General features: G+C 38.3%; 2 protein-coding genes across 3 annotated transcripts in view; one reads left to right on the top strand and one right to left on the bottom strand.

The window, feature by feature from the left end:
• LOC115223929 (RNA helicase aquarius) overlaps positions 1–9,780 on the bottom strand; it is a 64,986-nt gene extending 55,206 nt beyond the window's left edge. Inside the window, exons 1-7 of the mRNA XM_029794665.2 lie at positions 9,629–9,780; positions 6,609–6,678; positions 5,415–5,471; positions 3,857–3,897; positions 3,227–3,262; positions 2,514–2,559; positions 2,205–2,279 (exon numbers count right to left, since the gene is read on the bottom strand). Coding sequence (XP_029650525.1) covers positions 2,205–2,279; positions 2,514–2,559; positions 3,227–3,262; positions 3,857–3,897; positions 5,415–5,471; positions 6,609–6,677 — 324 coding nt within the window. The 5' untranslated portion in view covers position 6,678; positions 9,629–9,780. The remainder of the gene's footprint in view (positions 1–2,204; positions 2,280–2,513; positions 2,560–3,226; positions 3,263–3,856; positions 3,898–5,414; positions 5,472–6,608; positions 6,679–9,628) is intronic.
• A 9,240-nt stretch (positions 9,781–19,020) lies between these two features.
• LOC115224027 overlaps positions 19,021–27,465 on the top strand; it is a 131,557-nt gene continuing 123,112 nt past the window's right edge. The window contains exon 1 of one of the 2 annotated variants that reach the window (XM_029794824.2): positions 19,021–19,167. The gene's annotated coding sequence lies outside the window, so the exon portion shown is untranslated. The remainder of the gene's footprint in view (positions 19,168–27,465) is intronic. The other variant, XM_029794823.2, reaches the window with a different exon arrangement.

Raw genomic sequence — 27,465 nt, 5'->3', positions numbered from 1 at the left:
GTGGCACTGGCACCAATGGGGTCCCCAAACACCTTGCAAGACAAAGACCCTCACCTCAGCTAAGAGAGGGAGTGGTACTGAGGAGGGGATGGCTTTGTGCTAGCTGAGAGGTTAAAGTATAACAGAGGGGCAGAGATAGGGGTCTTACTATAGAGAAGAAGATATTTGACGACCCCAGCAGGAAAAGGAGAGACATTGACTAATCCATTTAACAGATCCAGTTGCAAGCCCCTATTTTAATGACAATACAAAATTTCTTTAGGGAGGTTTGGCTACTTATGCCCCGTGGCCCAGTGACTGCACAAGAGCCTCCTCAATTATCAAGTGCAGCCCCTATTTTTTTTAAAGAGAGTTCATAATTTAAGGGACTTGCTACCTTTATCAGTTCTAGTGACCAAACAGGTGCTCCCTCACTTTTTACAAGGGTCTTCTTGTTTAAAGACATACGAAATTTGTTACACAAAGTTTTGCTTCTAAATTGAACAAGATCAGTAAGCCAAAAGAAGGGAGCCCCTCACCTCCTCTTCACTCTGCTTAATATAATTCCCTGCTTTGTTCAGTAGGGAGTTATATTCAGAAGTTCAACTGCTACAAAGAAGGACCCTCCTGCCTCCATCATTTGCTAGCATCGACTGAAGAATGCTTGATTTGACAAAAACATAAAATTAGCTAAGAGTGAAGTGGACGAAGAAATCAACCCTTTTGGTTATCAACCTGCCTGAAACTGCCCTTGGTTCTATGAAATAAATTCTGACTTAAAGTTATCTAAATTAAAATCTTCCACCAAAATTTCATGTTAATTTGTGCTCCAAACATAAATGTAAATTAACACCAGTTTAATAATGACATGGTCATTTTACTAAATTCTTCAAAATTTTCGAAATTAATTCAAATAAAGGCAGTGGATTTCAACAGGAATATGGCAACAAAAAGGTGATCTAAATTAAAACTATCCATTAGAATTTTACGTTAATTTATGTTCTAAACACCAGCTAAATAATGACAAAATTATTTTATAAAAATTCTTTATTATTTTCAAAATTAATAGAAACAAAGGCAGTGTGTTTCAATAGAAATATGGTAACAAAAGGATTCCATCAAAATTTCATGCTGAATTATGTCCCAAATTCCAGGCTTAAAATGACAAAGTTATGTTACTAAATTCTTCAGTATTTCCAAAATGAATCAAAATAATGTATTTTCGCATAAGTATGGCAACAAAGGGATTAAAGTGATCTAATTTATAGCCTATCAAAATTTTGTTAATATGTCCCAAACACTAGCTTAATAATGACAAAATTGTTTTAAAGAATTCTTCATTATTTCTCAAAATTAATTGAAACAAAAGCAGTGTACATTATTTACATTCGACGGATATTTGTCCTCATCTTGTTTGTTGTTAACACAATGTTTCGGCTGATATACTCTCCAGCCTTCATCAGGTGTCTTGGGGAAATTTCGAACCTGGGTTCTCATTCCTAAGGTATTTTCCAATGTTATTAGTATCATTATTCAGGTTACTGCTTGGAATCGAAATCAGAATCCTGGGGTTAGTAGCCCGCGCTCTTAACCACTACACCATATGCCCATGGGGTTAGGAATACCTTAGGAATGAGAACCCAGGTTCAAAATTTCCCCAAGACACCTGATGAAGGCTGGAGGGTATATCAGCCGAAACGTTGTATTAACAACAAACAAGATGAGGACAAATATCCGTCGAATGTAAATAATGTACAGAATTCTTCATCTCTTAAATATAGAACTACATTATCTAATTGGTACGGAGCTGACATTAGACTTCAATGGAGACATATAGACAAACTCCATCAAAAACTAGCTCGTCTTTCAAACCATCTAACTTTTCTGTGTAGATGTAGAGAGTCAGTGGTTAAGAGCATGGGCTACTGACCCCAAGATTCTGAGTTCGATTCCAGGCAGTGACCTTAATAATAATAATAACAACAACATCGAAAAATACCTTAGGAATGAGAACCTAGGTTCGAAATTTCCCCAAGACACCTGATGAAGGCTGGAAGGTATATCAGCCGAAACGTTGTGCTAACAACAAACAAGATGAGGACAAATATCTGTCAAATGTAAATAATGTACAGAATTCCTCGTCCCTTAAATATAGAACTGAAAAGCAGGGTATTTCAACAGGAATATGGCAACAAAGGTTTGGATTTGGTTGACGTGTTGCTTACCTCCCAAGCAGGAACTCTTTCTCGGAATTTCTCATTTACCATTATGATGATAGAGATTAAGTGACTTTTGGTAGCCTGGGGGGGAAGAAAATAAAAGAAAACAGGTGAGATCATTCATGGTTTACATTAGAGGCTGAAATAAAACTATCACAGCACAGCATGCACACCACAGCACAACATGTCCTACTTCATTCTATCAAATGTACTCGCCCCGGGTTATTAAGTAGCCCCTGTACAATATACACTCTAACACACATACTACAATATATGCACTAAAATATACAATACTATCAATATATATATACATACCGTTTCAGGATTATAGTTAGGCCATAGATAACATTCCAGATATTGACTGAAAGTAAAAAAAATATCATTATATTAATCATCATCATTGTTCGACCGTGGTCGAGACAATGGAATTTACTATGCTACGCCAGACTTCATGTTCCATCATAGCATTACAACAATTTGATGACTGGCATCCGTGCTAGTGGAGCACTAAGAGCACCATCCGAGTGTGATCGTTGCCAGAGCAACAAACTGGCCTCCGTGCCGGTGGCACATAAAAAACACCATTCAAGCGTGATCATTACCTGCGTCGCCTTACTGGCACTTGTGCTGGTGGCACATGAAAAAACATTCGAGCGAGGTCATTGCCAGTGCCGCAGAACTGGTTCCTGCGCAGGTAGCACATAAAAAGCACCATTTGAGCGTGATCAGGAATGCACATATCGTCAGCCACTAAGGGACGGAGAAAAACACAAGAGTATTATTATATTAGAAGATTATCATTATTAAGGTGGCAAGTTGGCAGAATTGCCAGCATGTCCCCTGGCTTTACATTCTGAGTTCAAATTCTGCCAAAGTCAATTGCCTCAGTAAGTTCACTTTTTACATCTAGGTAGACAGAGCCATCAAGATTTAAGTCACCTGGCCATGAGCCAAAGCACAAGCAAACCCCTTGTCCATATCAGATTTCTCAAAACAATTATCAAAGAGCGGAAAATGGCTAAACTTACCTGAATTCAAGGACCACAATTCTTCGGATTGAAAATCTGGGAAAAGTGAAAACAAATGGAAACAAGATTAATTTAGACTTGGAAATTTGATAACAAAATAACAAATAAAATGGAACATCTAATCCTTCAATTTTCTTGGGTGGAGAATATCAACTTTGAGAGATTAGTGCTTGACCCAGAAGGGAGATTTCATGGTGTAGACATAGCTGTGTGGGTTGAAGCTTGCTTTGCAACCATAGGGTTTTGAGTTCAGTCTCACTCAGCAGCACCTTGGGCAAGTGTTTTATAGTCTTATACTACAGCTGTGCACTGACCAATGACTTGTGAGTGAATTTGCAAGATGGAAACTGAAAGAAGCCCATTGTGTGTGCCAAAATTTGAAACCAATTATTATTAGTAGTAGTATCATTATCATTATTATTTCTAACATTGAAACAAAGGGCCAGAAATTTAAGTGGACGAATTTAGTCACCGTTATGAATTTTTGAAGAGTGAAAAGCAAAGTTGACCCTCTAACAGGGTTTACTACTGAGGATGTAAAGGGGATGTAACTTAATACCACAAGGCATCGTGTTAGATGTTCCACCAGTTCTGTTGCTTAGTGTTAGCTATGATAAACTGATTACTTACTTTGTGGCAAGGATTTCCTTTTCATAAATATCTTCAATGACCTACAGAAAGAGAAATGTGGAATATAATTTATGAAATGTATACTACTATGCATGAAATGTGTAATACAGACTATGAAATGTGGAATATAGTTTGTGAAATACATAATGGAATTTGTGAGTGTGGAATATAATTTGTGAAATGTATACTAGAATGTGACATGTGTAATATGGTTTGTTAAAATATGGAGTGTAGTTTCTGAAATCCATAGTACAATTTATGAAATGTGTTTAAATTATGAAATGTGTAACAATGTGAAATGTAAAACATAATTTGTGAAATGTGTAACAATATCAAATGCACAAATCATTTCAGAAGTACTGAATGCAGTTTCTGAAATCCACAATGCAATTTATTAAATGTGTGCAAATTATGAAATATATAATGTAATTTGTGAAATGTATGACAATGTTACATGTAAAATCTAATTTCTGAAATGTGTAACAATTTCTGAAATGCAGACAGGAAAAATAAGACAGGGTGGTGACGAGTGAAATGTCTGACATCTGCTCTTCTCTCCATTCTCATGAACTCATTTCACCCTTTTTGGATAGACTTTGACTGGTGACAAAAAAATGAATCTTCTATCGAAATGTTAAACATCGTAAACAGTGGCTTGGTAAAAGGGAAAAGGCTCAACCACAACTGAGAAGGGAACTTCATGGGAAAAAGGTTCTTCTCTCTATCTGGTGGGATTGCAAAGGAGTAATTCACTTTGAATTGTTACCACCTAATGCAACAATCAATGCTCAAGTCTACTGTCAGCAATTAGAGCATTTCAACCAAGCTTTGAAGAAAAAAAAACCTGCTTTAGCGAATCGAAAAGGAGAGATGTTTCATCAGGACAATGTGCGATCCCACACTGCAAAGATCATATCACAGAAGATCGAAGAACTTGGCTGGGAAAAAATTCCTCATCCACCTTATTCTTCCGACCTTGCTCCTTCAGACTACCATCTGTTTTGTAGTTTACAGAATCATTGGGGGACATAACTTTCGCAAGCAAGGAGGAAGTCGAAACTGACATTTCAGAGTTCTTTGCTTTGAAACCAAAAGAGTTTTACATTGATGAGATTAAAAAGCTTGTAAATAGATGGAAGGAAGTGATAGATAATCAGGGAAAGTACATTGATGGTTAAATTTCAATTAAATATAACATTTGATCACTTGTTTTCTTTATTCAAAATTCAGACAGAACTGATGGGATGACCTGATACATACACATACATATATATAAATACACACACACATTATGACAAGTTTCTTTCAGTTTCTGTCTACCAAATTGACTCACAAGGCTTAGGCTGGCCCAGCGCTATAGTAGGAAACACATAACAAAAGTACCACTCAGTGGGACCGAACCCAGAAGCATATGGTTGAGAAGCAAGCTTCTTACCACACAGCCACACCTGCACCTATAAACATGTAATAATGAAATGAATGATGAATTAGTAAGGCACCCTCTCAGGTTGGATGGCCTTGGGACACAGCCTGTGGGGTTAGTCCTTGATTTTCTTACCTTTGGTTTGAATGCTTTTCTTTCCAATGAATACGGGGACCAAAACTGGTTTGCCAACTGTAAACAGAAAATGAAAAGAAACGATGTTTACGTATTTGCTGGGGGCACAACAGGTTCGGAATCAAGGGTATCGGACAACCATCAAAAAGTGCTCATCTCTAATGTCTAAAACAAAATGTCGATCTCTAAATATGAGAGGTTGTGTCTGGAAGAGGAAGACCTAGGATGAAGTGGTGGGAAATGGTCTTCAGATGTTGAGCTTCACAGAAATGAAAAAGGACCAAGAAATTTGGTAATTTTCTGTGCTTGAGAAGACCTGCCAAGCGAAATAAAATTGAGGCCATAAAGGTATGTCCCTTATGTCCTGGCACCCACCCCCCACTTCGACACACAATCTGTCCCCTAACAAACCTCCCCCACAGCCCATCCTCCCTTTCCCCCACCCATGCTCACTAATTGCTGCATTCCTTCTCCATTTTCCCCCGCATAGCCACCCCCACACAATATGTGCCTGTTGAATCTCTTCTCCGCAACATATCTTCCCAACAACCCCTTATTCTACCCGTACCCACTCTTTGGAAACCACCTTCCATCCACCACTCTCCTTTTACAATTTTGTGAACTCACCCCATTCACCATCTCCAATACCCGGCCCACTCCCCACACTTCAGTTTTTTTTTTTGCCTTTCAGTAGAAACCCCACCCCTTAGTTGCATGGTTTTGTCTTGCAAGTTACTCGGTGACCTCACTGCTGAAAGAGCCATGAAAAAAGCACCTGGTACACTCTGCAAAGTGGTTGGCATTAGGATACAAACATCCAACTGTAGAAACCATGTCTAAACAAGACAGCAGAACTTGGTGCAGTCTTCTGACGTGCCAGTTCCTGTGGAACAGTCCTACCCTAGCAGGGAAAACAGATGCTAAATGATAATGATGACGATAATGAGAGACGAGATATTAGTGTCAGAGAGGGCAACCGGCCACAGAAAGCCTTACCCTATCATACTCCTGTGATACCCAAGCATGGAAAAGTAAACATTGAAATCAGGATCACACACACACACAAATATCATCATCATTGATCTTTCATTCTAGCATGAATTGTAGTTTGATGGGATCCAATGAGTTGGAGGACTACATCAAGCTCCAACGTCAATTTGACTACTTTGTGGACCCCTGAAATAAACCACGTACCTGTGTGATGACATCTTCTTGAATCTGTTCAACTGTGGGAGCTGGGCCTTTCCCACCAGAAGCTGCCATCCTGGAATAAAAGCAAAACAAAACTTCATTTTAGTTTGGTAAAACCCTCACAAATTAAACCAAAGACTTTATTTACAATAAACCATTAGATTCACTTCAACATTTAAATTTAAATTGTCAAAATATTTTCATCACTTTGAGGCCACGACCAAAATTCTGTGCAGCACAGAATTTTGTCAATAAACAGGTCATGGTCTCAAAGCGCCGAAAATATTTTGACAAATTAAATTTAAATGTTGAAATGAATCTAACGGTTTTTGTGTGCTTTTTAAATGGCTTCCACGCTGCAATTTTTTTCGTTCCAGCACACAATCTCAGATCAGGTCACTTGCTATGCAAGTATATCTCCATAGTTTATTTACAATGTTTCTAGAATTTAAAAATAATGACTCCATTTAATCCATTAGCATATAAACCATCCATGTCTGACCCAAATATTCTTCCAGTTCTATATTCAAACCGGCTAGATCCAGCCTCTCACACCTACCCTACATTGTCATTCTACAAATAAACAATCTCATCTTGAAGATAATTGCATGAATAATCCAAAGCAATGTGAATAAATACACATTACATTTGACAGAGTAATCTGAATGCTAAAAGGTTAAACTACTGCTTAACTTGAAGTGTGGTTTGCTGTTAAGTTAAGGAAGTCAAGTTTTATCATCAACATTATTAAAGTGAAAGTATCTGACATTACAATAGAGAGATGTTATTGTTTCACTTTTGACATGTAATGCTGAAATAGTGGAGAAGATATGATATTGCTGTGGGCTCGCACTAGGCAAGAAGTTAAAAATTTTTTTGGCCTATGACACTACATGGACCCTTAGTAAAGGCATGTGTAAAATTTGAATGAAATTGGTGGTGTAGTTCTCAAGTTTTAGGGATTCACACAGACACACATTCTCATATTTATATTTATATATCCTTTTCCAGGTATTTCATCTTTCAGATGTTCTCCCTGGAGGTAAGACAATTTTTCTAGTTTGTTGCACACACGCATTTTTGCTAATACATACACGGTGAAGCTATACATTAGCGTCGTATTATTACGTTCGCTATTTCCAGTAAATATCGGTACTTAGATGTGCCATATATTTACTACTTTGTGTATATATATATATATATATATATATACACTCCATTCCTTAATTTTGGATTTTTATTCATAGAAACAGCAACCCCAGCTGCTAACTGTGAACTATAAAATAACTTTTTTTCAGCTTATTGAACTTTGATATGGTAAAAATGTACAACCTTCCACATCAATAAACTGCTATTGTTCCCTGAAAGTTTTTCTTTATACTTTCTACAGACTGCTTGAAGCTTACTTGCTTCCTACACCTTGATCCTTGAATGTTACTTCTATACACAGACTAGGGCAGCGGACTCGTGATTGTAGAATTGCGGTTTTGATTCCCAGATCGGGCATTGTGAGTGTTTGAGCGAAAACACCTAAAGCTCAACGAGGCTCCGACAGGGGGTGGTGGCGAACCCTGCTGTACTCTTTCACCACAACTTTCTTTCACTCTTTCTTCCTGTTTCTATTGTACCTGTATTTCAAAGGGCTAGCCTTGTCATACTGAATCTCCCCCGAGAACTACGTTAAGGATACACGTGTCTGTGGAGTGCTCAGCCACTTGCACATTAATTTCACGATCAGGCTGTTCCGTTGATCGGATCAACTGGAACCCTTGTCGTCATAACCAACGGACTGCCACAATATACACACACACATATTTGCTGTACTACATAATATATCTACATATTTTAGCCAACAGTGTACATAAACAAACAATATCTTCATAGACAAAAATATAAGAATCAGTCGAATAGGGCACTCAGTCAAGCTACAACCACGAGTCCGCTGCCCTAACCACTGGGTCATTGCACCTCCAATCAATTATGAAACCCAAAATAGGATTAAAACTAGTCAGGTTGAAAATTCTATTTCTGTCACAAAGACATTGTATACAAACGTATGGTGTTTACAGCTGTCTATATACACAGGGTTAACCAAAATTAATAGCTATATTCTTGAGACCCCCTTCGTTCATAACTGACCATGGGATTGTACCTAGGAGGGGAACTTTCCCCTCCCAGGCACAAGTCCGGGCAGGGTTGTTTATGGAAGACCTGCAGTCGCCCATGCATACCGGCCTCCCCTCTTCACGCCACCAGTGTTATCCAAGGGAAAGGCGGCGATCTTTCGTCTCTAGTAGACCTTTCCGTCGATTTCCGTAAAAAAAGTTTTTTCTTTACATATGGGCTTGCGGGAACTTTTGAAGTAATGAGAGCGAAAGAGACTAAGAGAAAGCGATTGTATGACGAGGGAAGTTCTTTTGAAGTTACCGTGCATGTGAAGCATTGATGTACATGTGTGTGTGTGTGTGTGTTTGATGGGGTGTGGGAGACAGACAGTATGTTGTGTAAGTGAAGTGCTTCTGTTAGTGTGTGAAGAGACAGAGTAATGTGTGAAAGAAAGAGATAACTGAAATTTTTTACTCGGTGTATGTGTATATGTATGTATATTACTTCAAAAGTTCCCGCAAGCCCATATGTAAAAAAAAAAAAATTTTTTTACGGAAATCGACGGAAAGGTCTACTAGAGACGAAAGATCGCCCAGCTGTCTATATACATAGGGTTAACCAAAATTAATAGCTATATTCTTGAGACCCTCTTCGTTCATAACCGACCATGGGATTGTACCTAGAAAGTTCCCCTCCCAGGCACAAGTCCGGGTAAGGTTTGTTTATGGAAGACCAGCAGTCGCCCATGGATACCGGCCTCCTCCTCTCCACGCCACCATTGTTATCTAAAGGAAAGGCAAAGGCCATGATTTAGGTAAAAGTACTCAAAGAAACCACAAAGCCCAGTGACACACATATTTACATGTTGAAGTAAGGAGACACAATTAAAGCTTTTGAGATCAATCGATTCTACATACCTCGATATATCTGTAACTGTTCAACTATATATATATATATTTATCTGTGTTTATATATGAGTATATTTCTAAAAAAAACTAAAACCGGGAAAAAAAAGAAGGATTCGTAAACACCACGCTCTACACAAAGCGGAAATTATCCACCGCGCATGACGCTGCAAACCGGTGTAAACGAAAATGCCTTTTGCGAGTTCCTAGTAACATAAAAGCCCATAGTAAGAATAACGGCGATATTTTTCTGTCAGATTGGCGGGAGTCATTTGTTATATAAGGACACAGAAGGCGGCGAGCTGGCAGAGACGTTAGCACGCCGGGCGAAATGCGTAACCGCATTTCGTCTGCCGTTACGTTGTGAGTTCAAATTCCGCCGAGGTAGACTTTGCCTTTCATCCTTTCGGGGTCGATAAATTAAGTACCAGTTATGCACTGAGGTCGATGTTTGTCCACTCTATGTTTAGCCCCTTGTGGATAATAAAGAAATAGGTGAAATGCTTTCGGCTGCCGTTACATTCTGAGTTCAAATTCTGCCGAGGTCGACTTTGCCTTTCATCCTTTCGGGGTCGATAAATTAAGTACCAATTACGCACTGGGGTCAATGTAATCGACTTAATACCTATGTCTGTCCTTGTTTGTCCCCTCTGTGTTTAGCCCCTTGTGGGTAATAAAGAAATAGGTATTTCGTCTGTCGTTACGTTCTGAGTTCAAATTCCGCCGAGGTAGACTTTGCCTTTCATCCTTTCGGGGTCGATAAACTTAGTACCAGTTGCGTTCTGGAGAGCTTTTCCTTTTGAACGGCAATTTTCAACACAATTTCTAGTTCACTAAACACTTTTAAACTTCGTATACTGGTAGAATGTGTCAAAATAAAACATTTTTTTCTCTTGGCTTTCTTGAGAAAATTGTAATTTGTAAGTTTAATGTAGTTTAATTTTTCGAGTTTTAACCAATCCTATGCCCTCTATTGAGCTAAAATCATTTGCTACGTCTAAAACAGACAACATCCTGTCACAAAACCTAACCCTAACTGAGGAGATTCCAAGTAGGGCAGACCACTACAGTATCTGATAGGTATTTATAAAAAAATTCATTTGGGGATATCCATTTTTCTGAAAATTATGAGGAATTACTATTATTATTATTCAGGTCACTGCCTGGAATCAAACTCGGAATCATATGCCCATGGGCATATGGCGTAGTGGTTAAGAGCGTGGGCTACTAACCCCAAGATTCTGAGTTCGATTCCATGCAGTGACCTGAATAATAATAATAATAATAATAATAATAATAATAATAATAACAATAATGACATCAAAAAATACCTTAGGAATAAGAACCCAGGTTCAAAATTTCCCCAAGACACCTGATGAAGGCTGGAGGGTATATCAGCTGAAACATTGTGTTAAGAACAAACAAGATGAGGACAATTATCCGTCAAATGTAAACAATGTACATAATTCCTCATCTCTTAAATATAGAACTGTATCCAGTTTTTGTCTTTTATCAGATTCCTAGATGCAGCATTTATATATATAGATGGTCGTGGTGACCATTATAGATAGTGGACCATTGTGCGTGTTGTGTGACCATCTAATATCGACTCATATCAGAAGGCTGAAATAATACATATAATTTGCCAGTTGGAAAAGAGAAGAGACACAATTGAATAGAAGGCTTATTAAAGATTTATTGTTATATTTGCATGCATCTGTGTGGGTTGTATGTTTGCTGTTAACCATGGTGAAGTAATTCATGAACAGTGCTATGTTAGAACCTGTGCAGTGTTGCTGGTGCTGTGTATGTAGAGATGTTGTTGATGATGTTGGTGAGAGACATGATGGTGGCGATGAAGATGGCGGCCACTGTAATACTGTTGGATGGTTGTTGTCCTATGTCATTGCTGGAACTGGCCACGTCATGTGGTCAGTGGTTAGACCATAGAAGGTCTGAAACCAAAAGGCTTCGAGACAAGAGAAGTTGAGGTTTTATAAGTAACAGTAGGTTCAAAGTGGAGTTTAGAACAGGCTGTATCATGTGATCTTCTTTAGGGACTTCGATTGGTTAGGTTGCATATTGGCACAATAGAGCAAGAGACAAATTGCGCCAATACCAACCAATCAGAGTGGTGGATACAGTGGGGTCCAAATAGTACCCAAAGGTTAGCTGTTGTCTGCTATGTTTGAATGTATGTATATATAATAAAAGAGAAGGAAGTTCACTAGAGTGTGCGCTACAGACATGTTGTGGCTTCATGCAGGTATGGCATGGATTCAATCCTCGATAGCCAAATTTCACTTAACAGTTCAACATCACTTTTCTCAATGTAAAACAATAGTTTTTTCTGTGAGTGACAGCAGTTACATTTGCCAGATGCCTTCTCTAAGCAGAATAATGTCTTTGCCACTTGACCCTTCCAACCTCTTCTAGGCCACCAAAAGCTAGAATAGAGATAACAGACTGCCAACGAAATTCATTGTCCTCAACAATATGTCTCTCCTTCTAACTTGTTTGGATAGTTATAAATATTAAAACACCATAGGAAAAAGGGAGTTAGGAAAAAGGGAGTTAGCAAAAAGGAGATGATGCAGAGGCGACCACATTCAGAATCCAGTTAGTAAGATAATTCAACTGAGAGATGGTTTACAATGAGAATGTCAACTCTGATACAGTGTCTTATCACAACACCATTGCTGTTTAAATGTCAGGCACAATGAAAGTATCATTTCATCGACTTCCTACACTTAACATTCACTCTATCTTTCTCTAATTCCTAGTTAGGCAGCTAGCAGTTGACCAAACATAAATTGCAACAACATACAAGACAATATAACTCTATTGTTTTTATGTGATACCCACACCCGTTCGTCGTCATGGTATGGCATTATACAAAGTAATGGTAAATAAATATTTCTTTACAACTTCGATCACTGTTCTTCTTCCATCTTGCACATCTGCAACAACAACATCCGTTACAATTGGTAACTGCTGACTCCAACATATATCATAATGCAAACTGTTACACTGGCAACCAACACCTTAACCATCACCTTAACAACAACCATCACTATTGGTGACCCTCGACTGCAGCAAAGAACTAACCGTTACATACATACATACATACATATATATATATATATATATCATCATCATCATCATCATCATCGTTTAACGTCCGCTTTCCATGCTAGCATGGGTTGGACGGTTCAAGTGGGGTCTGAGAAGCCAGAAGGCTGCATCAGGCCCAGTCTGATCTGGCAGTGTTTCTACAGCTGGATGCCCTTCCTAACGCCAACCACTCCGGCACAATGGGCCAGTGATTAGGGCAGCGGACTCGTGGTTGTAGCATCGCGGTTTCGATTCCCAGACCAGGCGTTGTGAGTGTTTATTGAACGAAAACACCTAAAGTTCCATGAGGCTCCAGCAGGGGGTGGTGGTGATCCCTGCTGTACTCTTTCACCACAAATTTCTTCTCACTCCTTCTTCTGTTGACCTGCTTGCTTAGCCAGTGGGATGGTGTCATTTGAAGGCTAAAACACATTGTGACCAGCGATGTGTAGCAACATCTGATAGCTTGGTTGGTCACAGTGATATATATATATATATATAGGGAGAATTCACAAAAAAGCAAAAGACGAAGACAGGTGGTGTAGACAACAAACAGATGTATTAGTATAATGTTTGGAAAGTGAAAAAGTCTTTAAAGTGGATCTGAGTAAAATATCACAGATGTGCATGGAGCTGTGAGGAGAAATTGTCGAATCACCATCCGTGAGTCATCAGACAATTCACAAATTAGTTACAGTTCAGTTCAGTCCATTATCACAGAGGATTTAGGTATGAGACACGTGTCTGCCAAATTTGTGCCAAAACTGCTTTCAGCTGACCAAAAAGACACTTGGGTTTCAGTTGCAGAAGATCTCCTTGATTGTATCAAGAACAATGAAAACATTTTGAAAACTTTGCATAGGCTTCTGAGCAGGTATTGCCACACTTGGCAAAATTTGATGCAGATTCTCTGTTCAGTTTTCTCTGTCATGAACAGAATGGAATAAGCAGAGCAAGAGCACACATGAAGACGGAAAGTGTTGCTGAGGAGGTCACAGATGAGTGACGATACATTTCCGGACGATGGACATGAGTTAGAATAAGAACGAGTGAAGAACGAATACGTAGTGTGTGTGTTTATTTGATAAAAAAAAAATGACAGTCCCAAAATACAATTTATTTATATAATAATCAACTTCATATTGCCTACGTACGTTTCAATTTCTTACCTTCATATTTTGCAATCAAGATTGTATCATGCATTTAAAAGGCAAAAATTAATTCCCATTCTAATGGATGGAGAATTGCTTACCAAACATGTGTTTGTGTGTTTGTTTGTGTCAGTATATGTGCTTTTGAATTGCTTTCTAAAAATAATTTGGGGTTAAACTATGACCACGGGGGAATGGTAGTATGACCCAGTCCCTCAAAACCACAACTAGCCATTGTCCACTATGGTCGTAGTTTAACCCCAAGCTATTTTTAGATGGGAATGAGTTTTTGTCAATTTTTGCTCTGAAGAGATTTTTGCCTTTTAAATGCAGGATGCAATCTTCATGGCAAAATATGAAATTGACTATTATATAAACAAATTGATTTTTTTCTGGGTTCAACCTCTCCATTTTCCTTATATTATATTATATATGTATGTATGTATGTATGAATGTATGTATGTATGTATGTATGCATGTATATATATATATATATATGTATGTATATATGCACGCATGCTTGTATGCATGCATGTATGTATGTGTGTGTGTGTGTGTGTGTATGTATGTATGTATGTATGCATGTATGTATGTATGTATGTATGTATGTATGTATTTGGTAATGGACACAAAAGGAAGACAATCTGGTAAGGACAAATTTCAACAAATGTTCTATTGGTCTAATGCTTGAAAAAAAGAGTTTTGAAGTTTCGGACACTAGTCCTACATCAGATCAATAAAATAATGAGAAGAAGACTGTTGAAAAGGGGGTTGGGGTGAGGTCTAAATGAAATACAGAGGCATGCTTACTAAATGATAAATGTAACACAAAGGCCTGTGTATAAGTTAGGGGTGTTATCGAAGGATCCTAGTCGGGCAACACAAGTAAAGAGATATATTAACATAATAGGGGGCCCTTTCAAGCATAGACTCACCAATCATTAGTCATGTAATGTCATAATGGGAGTTGAAGGAAAATACTGCACCATATAAGGTCAACTGGGGACACACACACAATGTATATGGTCAGTCTTTCTTAGTGTTGATTGATGGTTAAGTTAAGTTAATTTTTTTGGCTCAAAAAGCAAAAAGCAAGGCCATGTAGGGGGATATGGAGTTATGTACAGGGTGGTGTTCATGCAAAGAGTTCAGGCTATTTCCAGTCAAGAGAGACTTTAAACCGAGCGGTCATCGGCAACTTCACTATCTCGTCCGGCAGCTTATTCCACGGACCGCAACCCGGACAGAGAAAGCCCCTCTCCTTTGATTGAGATGAAATCGTCGCAGATAGAGCTTTTCGGAGTGACCCCGCAGCCGACGCTCTGGAGCAGGAGTGAAGAACAGCTCTTTCGAGAGATTACACTTTCCGCTTATGATGTTGTGAGCAAGAATGAGATCACCACGGCGGCAGCGTTTTTCTAGAGAATAAAGGTCGAGCGTCTTCAGCCTTTGCAGAGACAATAATTTAACCACCTCTGTTGAGCCTGGGCTGTTTCTAGAAGCAAGTGCTTGGCTTCAAGTACACTTACCTCCACTCCACTCATGGATACATGACAAAGGAAAGACAAATCCATTCGTTTTATAGCATCCATGGAGCTGCAGAAGATGTTAGTTATCGGTTAAGTATAATTATACATATCTGCCTTAGGGTGCCTCCCCTTGGATTTTCTGTAGGGGTTTACTCCCTTAGCTTTTTTTAAATGCTTGATAAATTACCCTACAAGGCAGCAGGGTTTTATTATCTCTGCCTTCGCTAAGGCGGAGGTATTGTTTTCAGTCATGTTTGTTTGTGGACAAGATATCTCAAGAACTGCTGGATGGGTTCAGATGAAACTTTCAGGGATGTTTGGTCTTGTGACTGGCACTAAATGTTTAGATTTTGGGATTTATCCAGTCCTGGACAAGGATTCTGGATTATCTTTCCTGTTTTTTTACTTAATTTTTTAGAGCAGTTGGGTTCATTTTTAGCATTCTTGTTCTTGAGAGCAGTCAAGTTTATTTCAGATATTCTCATTTAAAAAAACCATCTCTGGTTAATCGCTGAGAAGATGTTGGTGTTACCTTGTCGGAGGTTTGCGCTCTCTGAGTGCTCATTATAATTATAGCCATGGTTTAGGTAGAGCCAGTCTCACTCTTCCGTCCCTCAAACTTGTATTGGTCTGGTGCAACAAGAACCACAAGTCCGGTAATTCCCAGGATGCAGGAGTTCTCTTAGATGAGCAGCTAAAGCACTGAAGGACCTTATCTGCCCTGTGCCCATTGGTGTGTCAGGCAAGAAGCAATTCCGTGATATGTTAATTGACCCATACTTGGGACCCTGATAGGTGCTATTACACTGGGTCAGAGTGGTCCACACTATTCAAAACCTTAGAACTCCCGAACCAGAGTCGCACTACCGGATACAGTTACACATGCATACACACACATGTATAATAATAATAATAATAATACTTTCTACTATAGGCACAAGGCCTGAAATTTGGGGGAGGCAGCTAGTTGATTACATTGACCCCAGTACTCAACTGGTACTTATTCTATTGACTCTGAAAGGATGAATGTTGACCCTGGCGGAATTTGAACTCAGAATGTTAAGACGGATGAAAGGGTATTCAGTCGTCTCCGAGGATGAGTGTCCGAATTGATCCAATCAATGGAATAGCCTGCTCGTGAAATTAACATGCAAGTGGCTGAGTACTCCACAGGTATGCATATCCTTCACGTAGTTCTCTGGGAGATTCAGCATGACACAGAATGTGACAGGGCTGGCCCTTTTGAATTACAGGTACTATTCGGCGATCCTTCGGTATAGGTTATTCAATTTTGTAGGCTGAATGAAGTGAGGAAAAGCGAAATGAAGCATCTTACTCAAGGACACGACGCGCCGCCCAGAATCGAACTCATGATCGTGAGCCGAATACCCTAACCACTAAGCCACGCACCTTCACCCCCACCACACATGTATCTCTCTCTTTCTCTTTCTCTCCTTTACTTGTTTCAGTCATTTTGACTGCGGCCATGCTGGAGCACCGCCTTTAGTCGAGCAACTCGACCCCGGGACTTATTCTTTTGTAAGCCCAGTACTTATTCTATCGGTCTCTTTTGCCGAACCGCTAAGTGACGGGGACGTAAACACACCAGCATCGGTTGTCAAGCAATGCTAGGGGGACAGACACACAAACACACACATATATATATACATATATACGACAGGCTTCTTTCAGTTTCCGTCTACCAAATCCACTCACAAGGCATTGGTCGGCCCGAGGCTATAGTAGAAGACACTTGCCCAAGATGCCACGCAGTGGGACTGAACCCGGAAACATGTGGTTGGTTAGCAAGCTACTTACCACACAGCCACTCCTGCGCCTGTATATTTTCTTCCGTACTTATTTACCGATTTCGTTTGTCACTTACATTCCTAGCAAACATTCCTAGTTTTAGAAATACTTTAAGTCTACCTCTCACACTTAGGCGCAAATGTGTGAGGGCACCTTCAAAACGATCGCTTAACTTAGGAATTAGCAGCTAAATAACCCCCGTCCCCGCTCCTCCAAACTGCACCCTACCGGCTTTGAAAGCGGCCCCGTTTGTTAATGTAGTCTAGAGTACGTTATGCCTTAAAAAGAAAGACGCGACGCGATATTTTAAGTGAAATGTCTTTGATCGTAGGTTTTTCTCGATTAGGACTGCCCTGCAGTTATACAAAGTATGTGTGTGTATGTGAGGGTATAAATTCCTACGATTCTCACGAGAAATCATTAGAACAGCATTAAGATATTAATCTTAGAAACTCTGATAATGTAAACACACACACACACACACATATATATATATATATTATATATATATATATATACCAATTAAGGACTGAACACGAAAAGTGGACAGTCAACATGCTAGATATAGACGTCAAATCGCCATTCTCCACAAAAGATTATGTTCTCAGGTGGAGAATGGCGACTTGACGTCTATATCTAGCATGTTGACTGTCCACTTTTCGTGTTCAGTCCTTAATTGGTATATATAAATATTTTAATCTTCGGATTCTTTTTTAATATGCTAGACCACTGGTCTTAATGATAAATATCAATTTCTACCCTAATTAATTATATATATATATATTATATATATATATATATATATATATATATATATATATATATATATATATATAACCGAAATGGAATTATATATAATAAATTGTAAGAAAATGGTTCGTTTGAATTTTGTGTTGGCTTCCTGTTGTAATTTTAAAAATAATTTTCGATGTAAATTTGAAATTAAAAAATTAATAAACCTTGTTAGGATGAAAAATATTCAAAATAGATTTGGAAATAATAATAAATAATGATAATAATAAATCTAGAAAATTTTAAAATATTATTTTGAATATGCAAACGGTATACTATATATATATATAACGTCCTATATCTCGAGTAGATAAAGGTGTTTTTAAAAACAGGTAATAATATTTTAAAATTAAATAAACACCTGTTAAGGTGAGACTATGTTACAGGTATAAAAATGCAAGATATCAATTAAAATAGTTAGAACGTAGAATATGGTATCCTGGAAACAATATAGAAATGGTGTATGAATGTAGTGTTGGTATAAAGTATTATATAAAATCGGAACATTTTGTGGTTGGAATTAAATTTAATTAAGAGAAAATAAAGCGGACGATAGGAAAGTTGCGCTCCGCCATACTTTCACTTAAGTGCGTGATTAAAACTATTAATTAAATCTCCCAGCCTCATTTCTCTGAAGAAAAATAGTTCTGCATTTATTTATTTCTGAAGTATATTTTTTTCACCTGTAGCAGTTTTTGTTTTAGTTTCTTTGGATCAAATAAAGACCTGGGTTGTACATAGAATAGATTACAAAAAAATATACCTAGAAATTCGGAAGTATTTATTAGAAAACCAGTCAGCTGCTAAGCAGTAAATGATATTAAAATAACAAAACTAAATTATATAAAACAATAGGTAATTTAACGCAAACGAATTTAATAAAAACAAAACAAAACAAGACCATTAAAAAAGTCAATTAACTAGAAATAAAATAGAAGAAAAAAATGATAATTTTGATCTATAATTAATATTATTTTTTCTTAATTTTCCAACAAAGTCTTTGACTCAAATAGAGATGGACTTGAGTGATGAAGTGAAGGGCGAAATAGTTCCAAGCTATAAACGTTGTTGTTAAGTAGTGATAGGCCGCTAATCTTGTATTACTCCGCTTTGATTGGAACCAGCAATGTTGGCTGTCGTCTAAAATTTACCCAAGGTCAGTATTCCTCTCACAACATATCCCTTACTTCATTATTCTTCCTTAAAGTGTATTTATTTACAAAGTCCCTGGTTTATCTATTGTCCCATATGTAACATTCATTTGCTCCCTCTCTTATGCATTTCTGTATATTTTTTCTTTTTTTCCTTCGCCTTTTTTTTCCGTTCCTCTCTCTTTCTCATCTCTCTCCCGTATTTTCTATTCATTCTCTCAATTGCAATTTAGCCAAACATTCCCCGGGTTTATTTACCCTGTAAATACCGTCACCACACGTTCTACTGCAAGACATAAATATCACAAGATCGCTGTGTGTTTACTACTGTTATAATAATCCCCAACAAATGCTCTGTTGCCCTATATAACAAAAATGTTGACGGAATGTAAACCTGTCGAGCCCGGAGGCCACTACCCAATTAGAACTAAACAACCCAGTTTCACTTCATTTCTCTTGCTTAATTTTAAGTGGGAATGCCATGAATGCCACACGTTCTTATTTAATTCATTGTCTTTATAAATTCCAGAACGAATATCTATATATAAGAGCTCTGAAGATAATAAATCTTCATCGTGGTTCGTGCATGGTGGAAACGTCGGACAAAATGCCTTGCGGTATTTAATCACGTACGCCTCTGTTATGCTCTGACTTCAAAATCCCTTTCAACTTTCCGATGTTAACACGATAGACAGAATAATTCAATTATCAGGGGATCGATATAATTGAGCGATCCCTCCCTTAAAAAAAAAGAACGTGACCTTTTCGTCTGTATTAAAATACCACGAATCATCATTTATGGTTCATTCATTCATTGAAGATGAGCGGTGACGATTTTAAAATACTGGACTTAAATGAATTTCGTTATTTTACAGCTTCACTTTCTAACTTCCAGAGTTGGGAAGAAAACATTCTTTTTCTTTTGAAATATTTGCTAACATGTGAAATGTTTATAAATATTTAAAATGCAGCTATAAGGGCTGTCGATGTAACATTTGCGATAAACTAAATGGTGAGGGATATTTCCCCCAAATATGAAATGCTTAGTGAGGTTTATTGAAAATATAACAGTAATTATAAGAATAAAGATTCATTATTTATGATAACTCGTTTGCTAAAAAAGGGTTCGCGATGATTAAAAAGTTTGAAAACCGCTGATTCGCAGTGTCTTCAGATGGATCTGTTTTTCAGCTGTTTTCGGTTCGAGACCTCACCCAAATATCAACATCATTTCATCTTATATGGAGGCGGGCTTAATGGTACCAATAATGTTGTATGTTATCTGAGGTCAGCCGTAATCGAGCAAACCTGTGACCGAAAGCTTTCCAGCCACGACCATCTCGTTTTATTTTTCAGACACGGTGCGTGTGCACTGCATCGTCTGCGTAATATCGAAGACAGGTGCAAACGTGCCTACGTTTTAGTTCCCGAGACAAGGGGTCTCTTGTAATTCACTATTTACAGAACAATTATATTGATATCTCCCGTCATTAAAGAAGGTTTTAATTATAATTATCTCCAAAGACTGAACAACTACGTAGATAGAGAGAATGTTTTCGAATTAGGCGCAGGCGTTAATAATGTATGGTAAGAAATTTGCTTCCCAACCACATAGTACTGGGATCAGGCCCCACTCCATGGTACCTTGGACCAGTGTCTTCTACTATAGCCTCGGGCTGACCAAAGCCTTGGGAGTGGATTTGGTAGACGGAAGCCGAAAGAAGCCCATCGTGTGTGTGTGTGTATATATATATATACATATATGTGTGTGTATATATGTGTGTGTGTATATATGTGTGTGTGTATATATATGTGTGTGTATATATATGTGTGTATATATATGTGTGTGTATATATTTGTGTGTGTGTATATATATATATGTGTGTGTGTGTGTCCCCACCACCACTTGACAACCGGTGTTGGTGTGTTTACGTCCCCGTAACTTAGCGGTTCAACAAAAGAGATCGATAGAATAAGTACCGGTTTTAAAAGCAAAATAAATACTGGGGTCGATACAGTAGACTAAAACTTCAAGACGGTCCTCCAGCATGGCCGCAGTCTAATGACTGAAACCAGCAAAAGGTAAAAAGAGAGCGGCTCCAGGAGAACCCGAGGTACCAGGGAGCAGATCTTAATAATGATGGTGGTGGTGGAGAAATGATAGGTATTTTGGCAATGTTTGGTTTCATTACACCAAAACTGGGGGCAGCAGTTAATTCAATAGGGCGTGGCTTCATAATGGTTCTTTTAGATACACTGCAAAACTACGCAGTCCATCAAAAATTCTCCAGTCGCATCTGGTGAGACCGAATCATTTCCCGACGGAGCCCACTAAAGAAGCATCCTTTTAGTTTTTAATACCTTTTTAAACATCCCCAGTGAGGTGGTCATGACATCAGCAACCCCAGACAACACGGATTTTAAATCAGGAGGACGCAGGTGGCAACAGCTTTGTTAGCCACACCAGAAGGCCAACAAGCAGGTCGCAGTGGTCTCTGCTGAATCTAGATTGCAGATGAATGCAAAAACAAAGTCATGGTGCAATTGATACTGTCATCTCGACATCGGAAACGTCAATATCGACCCAGTGTTTTCCTTTACATGCATACCTTGATGCAGAACTAAATGACACAGGTAATTGCAGCAAAGAAATATAGTGAAAGCTAGCTAAGGTACGATGCACCAAACACGACAAACCTCTGGGGACATCTGGAAAGATGATCCGTTGACATTAAAAGTAAGATACAGTCTCGCAAAAGTATCAACCGGTCTGTAGCCCTATGTGGCTACGAAATATAGAGCCCCGAAATCTGCTGATGACAAGAAGTTAACATTTGAGATATGGCTGGACAGACGGATCTTTGGGGAGCCATAATGAAATGAGATCCAATAATTTCGTTCAAGATTTGATACAAAGCCAATACTTCTGGAAATTGTTATTTAAAGGAAACCTCGCTGTTTTTGGACGCATTTCAAGAGCTGGATGTATCTCAGAACCGCTGTAGTTGAAGGCGCAATGGAAGGAGATAAAGGACAGTGTAACATGATGCTGGGTCGACAGATCCTTTCATTTGTCGACTCAGACATGCAACAAGTAGGTTGCTTTGCAAGAAGTTGGTTGCTGTGGATCTGGCACAGTGTGGGCCATGGATGATGATAAGTACACGAAGGACTACATTGTCCAACGTCCTCTTTTTTTTTTTTGAACAGAACAATACAGATGTCGTTTGAGGGGAAATTTGGCTGCTGTTTCTAAAAGTTCGGGCGACTACTTGGAGCTCGTTGGCTCCAAGTGCCAATGGTGTGTGGACGTCTTTTATTTTTTTACTTGTTTCAGTCATTACACTGTGGCCATGCTGGAGCACCGCTTTGAAGTATTTTACTCGAACAAATCGATCCCAGTCCTTATTTTGTTTTTAAATCCCGGTACGTATTCTATCGGACTTATTTTGCCGAACCGCTAAGTTACGGGGATGCAAACATACCAACACTGGTTGTCAAGCGGCAGTGGGAGACAAACACATTTATATAAGCTGTGCAGTTCTTTCAGTTTCCATCTACCCAATCTACTCACAGGGCTTTGGTCGGCTCGAGGCCATAGCAGAAGACACTTGCCCAAGGTGTCACACAGTGACGTTTGCGCCTATATACATTGCCATATATATATATATATATATTATATATATATATATATATATATAATATATATATAATTGTTAAAGAGGACACCTACAATGGTTCCATAACTTCCGCCTCGGCTATAACCTTGGAGCCCTGTAATCCGTTACAACACTTACCAGCGCACCTAGTCGTTTAGATCACATGTGAAGTAAAACCCCATATTTTGTATATATATATATATATATATATATATATATATATAATATATATATCTATATATATATATATATATATATACATACATACATACATACATACATATATATATATATATATATAATATATGCATGCATATATATAAAGGCGTGAGAAGTGTAATTAGAAATATTTTTCTATATGATTACAGCCGTTTCGTATAACGGCATAATTCTCTGAAGCCATCTTTTATACTACTTATATATATTAAAAATGGGGAGGACCGGTTTTGGGGATTACCTTAGGTTTCCCGTCCATGAAGGGTTTAGCTTTATGGCGTGTCGTCAGATCCCAAAAAACCTGTTGGCCCAAGACCTCTTAAAAATATGGAAGGGGAAATATAGGAAATAATTCACCGTCACTAAAATGTAACGAAGGGTGATATATATATATATATATATATATATATATAGTTCAATTTACAGAAAGCAAAAGACGAAGATAAGTGTGGGAACGACAAGCAGGTGTATAAGTTTGACGCTCGGGTATAATGGAAAAGTTTTTGACTTTCTGAGCCTAGGCTCTTCGATAGAAGGGGGGGGGAATGGTGAGAGAATGTGACACACACACACGTTTGTGTGTGTATAAAACATATGACTCAATGCTTAAGTCATAAGAAACGTGGGTGTGTATAGGAAAATAGACTATCAAAACACTCCTAATTCTTTTTTTATCATAAATCTAAAGGGATCGATAACTCGTGCCTCAGAAGGAAATATCTAAGTAGCAATAATGGGTTCCAAATTTTGGCACAGTGCTAGCAGTTTTGGGGGAGTGGGTGTAAGTCAGTGTAATCGGCTCCAGTGTTGAACTGGTGTTTATTTTTGTCGGCCCCGAAAGGATGAAAGGCAAAGTCGACCCCGGCGGAATTTGAACTTAGAAGGTAAAGACGGGCGAATTACTGCTAAACATTTCGCCCGGCCTCCGAAAAATTCTGCCAGCGCTAATAATGATAATAATAATAATTAATTCTTTTTATTGGCCACAAGGGCTGACAAACATGATTGGAAAATATAAAGGGACAAAACAGGACGAAAGGTTACAAAAGGTTTTGTCCGTTTTTCGAAAGAAAAAAAGTCCGTGTAAACACGCTTTATAATAATAATAATAATAATCCTTAAACAACCCTTATTCAGGGACCTTTTGAGCGGAATGGGCTACTCAACCTGAAGAAAATTCTAACTGGGCCCCACCTGCAAGGTCATGTGCTGTTTATCTTGATATGAGATCACCATGTCGCGCACATATGGTTGTGATGCATGTGCCTGGTGTACCCTTATCAGACGGGTAGTCATGATGGGTATATTGGGCTTCGTATATTTTACCCCAGTGTCACTTTGATGGCATACGCTGCTCTCTCACTCAATAATAATGATGATGATGATCTTAGTAATTATTTGTAAGCGAGACAGATCCAAACATTTTTTTTGGAGAAGGTAGATGGAACATTCAGAAGAGAACTTGAGTTGTAGTTTAATAACAACTATATCGTTTTAAGGAATTGGCATGAACGCCACAACACCCCCATTTTCGTTTGTAAAAAAAAGATCCAAGGCATTGAGAAGTGAAGGGCATTGTTGTAGTAGCAACAAACATTGAGATAATTCCTGGATGGAAGCAAAAATGGGAGCTACTCACACCCGCTTTCATTTCGTTCACGTCGCTTTTAAACACACACACACACCAGAGGATGATGCAGTTCACGGGTTCTTGTTTGTCCTACATAAACCCTCACTTCTTTCGAAAGTCGTTGTTCTATCATCGAGTTGGCAGCAGCATCTCTCTCCTGGCATTGGTCGTGAATGCTCCATATTCTCACTCCACTAACAGTTTGTCTATGTATGTGTGTATGTACATATATATATATATATTTATATATATAAAGCTGAAGTTGTCTGTGTGTGTATGGCAGGTTTGGTAGCCTTCAACTAAACGCTATCTCCTCCGAGACCCTGCGGCGCAAGTTGACCAAAATTGAGAGTATGATAGAAGAAGGCTTGCTCTTCCTTCCGTAGAAGAAAAAATTCAAATCGGACCATGTTAACACCAAAAATTATTAACATCAAAAAGGTGCTTTTTTTCTATGAAAATCCCTATCTTTTTACGATTTTTCGACTGCTGTGTTTCAAACAGAAAAATGTTCACTTAAAGAGAATAACAAGCTACATAATGCAAAATTTTTACTTTTCAAAAATTCCAATTCTAAAGGGTCGAAAAGAAAACAAACCCGAGCAACGCCGGGCGATACTGCTAGTATATATATATATATATATATTATATATATATATATATATATATATATATATGCCTGGGTGTATATATATGTAGGTGTCTGTTTATCTGCCTGCCTACTCAAATATTTGTTTATTGTTTTCCTTTAGTTAATCTTGGAACATCACATATATATATGTTGTTTATAAGTCACTCCCTCCGTTTAGTTACATTTTTTGTTTAATTTTAACAGTTAATGTTTACGACTTACAATAAAAAATATATGTTCTATTAGAGTAACTACGCTTATAGTCACTCACCCCCTGTTTCCTCTCCCATGCCAATCCCTTCCCTTTATTCGATTCTTCTTCCTGCTGCAGCCCCCGTTTATAATCACATTCTCATGCTTTAGTAACTCATCTACTATTCACAGCAGTAGCTTCTCTTATAAGTCATTCATCGTCCTCATTCATTGATAGCAAACACCAATCATAGATACTCCACATAGACGAGCCAGGCTCCTCGATACGGTTGCTAGAAATAGCAGCCTAAACCTTTTGAAAACGCACCTTACCGTCTTTAAAACAGAGGCAAGGCCATATTGGTTAATGTAGTCTTTGATACCTGTTATCTTTTTATGTCAGTCCTGCGGCCATACTGGGGCACCACGTTGAAAGGTTTTAGTTGAACTATTCGACCCCCAGTACTTATGGTTTAAAAGTCTCGCGCTTATTCTGTTGATCTATTTTCCCAACTGCTAAGTTACGGGGCACGTAAACAAACCAACACCGATTGTCAAGCAGTTGTGGACACACACGCACGCACGCGCGACATGCTTCCGCATAGTTTCTGCCTACCAAATTCACACACAAAGCATTGGTCGGGTTCCTGGGCTGTAAATAAAAGACCCGTAATGGGACACAACGCCGAACAAAATGCTTAGCAACATTTCGTCTGTCTTTATGTTCTGAGTTCAAATGGTGTAGGAGTCAACTTTGCCTTTCATCCTTTCTGGGTCGATAAACTAAGTACCAGTTACGCACTGGGGGTCAGTGTTATCGACTACCCCACTCTCCCAAAATTTCAGGCCTTGTGTCTATTGTGGAAAGAATTATTACTACTGAAACGACGTGTTCTGAGTTCAAATCCCGCCAAAGTATTTTTAAAAATCGACAGAACAATGTACCAGTCAATGATATCAACTAACTCTTCTTTCCTATAAAAATTTACTAGCCCTATGCCCTAAATTATTAACACTTATTACAGAAAGAACATTATGTTCCGAGTTCAAATCCTGCTGAGGTTAACTTTACTTTTCTTTTTTCCGGAATCGATAAAATAAAATACAGGCCAAGTGCTAGGGTCGACTGTATTGACTGACTCCCTTTCTCCTGAAAATTGCTGACCTTGTGCCAAAATTAGTGCCTATTATTACTATATCGACCTCGATAATTAAGGCCATGATTTTTCCGCTTATATCACGTTATTTTCTCTTTTATGAATGCATTTAGTTTACCATGGTCTCGTTTGTGGTTATACACTTTGATTTTACAGTCAATAGACTCTGAATTTTATGGAATTATTAGTGACATTGATTGTCATTAATGGTAGTTAATGGTTTCTAAACTGAAGTGAAGACCACAAATTTGTGGAGGGTGGTGGCGGTGAGATTTAGTCGATGAAATCGATTTCGGTATTTGATCGGTGGTACTTTATTTAATCGTTCATGGAAGTATGAAAGGTAGGGTTGACTGCGACGGGGGTTTTGAACTGAGAACGTAAAAATCCGGAAGAAATGTCATGAAATAATTTTTTCCGATGCTAAAAAAATTATTTGAAAAAAAAAAAAAAGTTGCCTTTACGCTCTGAGTTCAAATTCTGTTGTGGCCAACTTTCCCTTACGGAGTTCATATATAAAGGGTACCACATCGATTTTCCGGATCGATTTGGTTCGAAATCCTGATTTTTTTTTTTCCGAACAGGGATGGTTACCTTGGTCAAGACCTTCTAAATCATACAAATGTTAAATTTACTTAAATAATTAGGCGTAGGAGTGACTGTGTAGTAAGTAGCATGGTTCCGGGTTCAGTCCCACTGCGTGACACTTGGGCAAGTGTCTTCTACTATAGCCTCGGGCCGACCAAAGCATTGTGAGTGGATTTGGTAGACAAACTGAAAGAAGCCTGTCGTATATATATATATATATATATATGTGT

This window comes from Octopus sinensis, linkage group LG24, assembly GCF_006345805.1.
Source record: "Octopus sinensis linkage group LG24, ASM634580v1, whole genome shotgun sequence".
NCBI classification, from domain to species: Eukaryota; Metazoa; Mollusca; class Cephalopoda; order Octopoda; family Octopodidae; genus Octopus; species Octopus sinensis.
The sequence above is the reverse complement of the archived record's forward strand: the minus strand, read 5'-3'. Positions and strand labels throughout refer to the sequence as shown.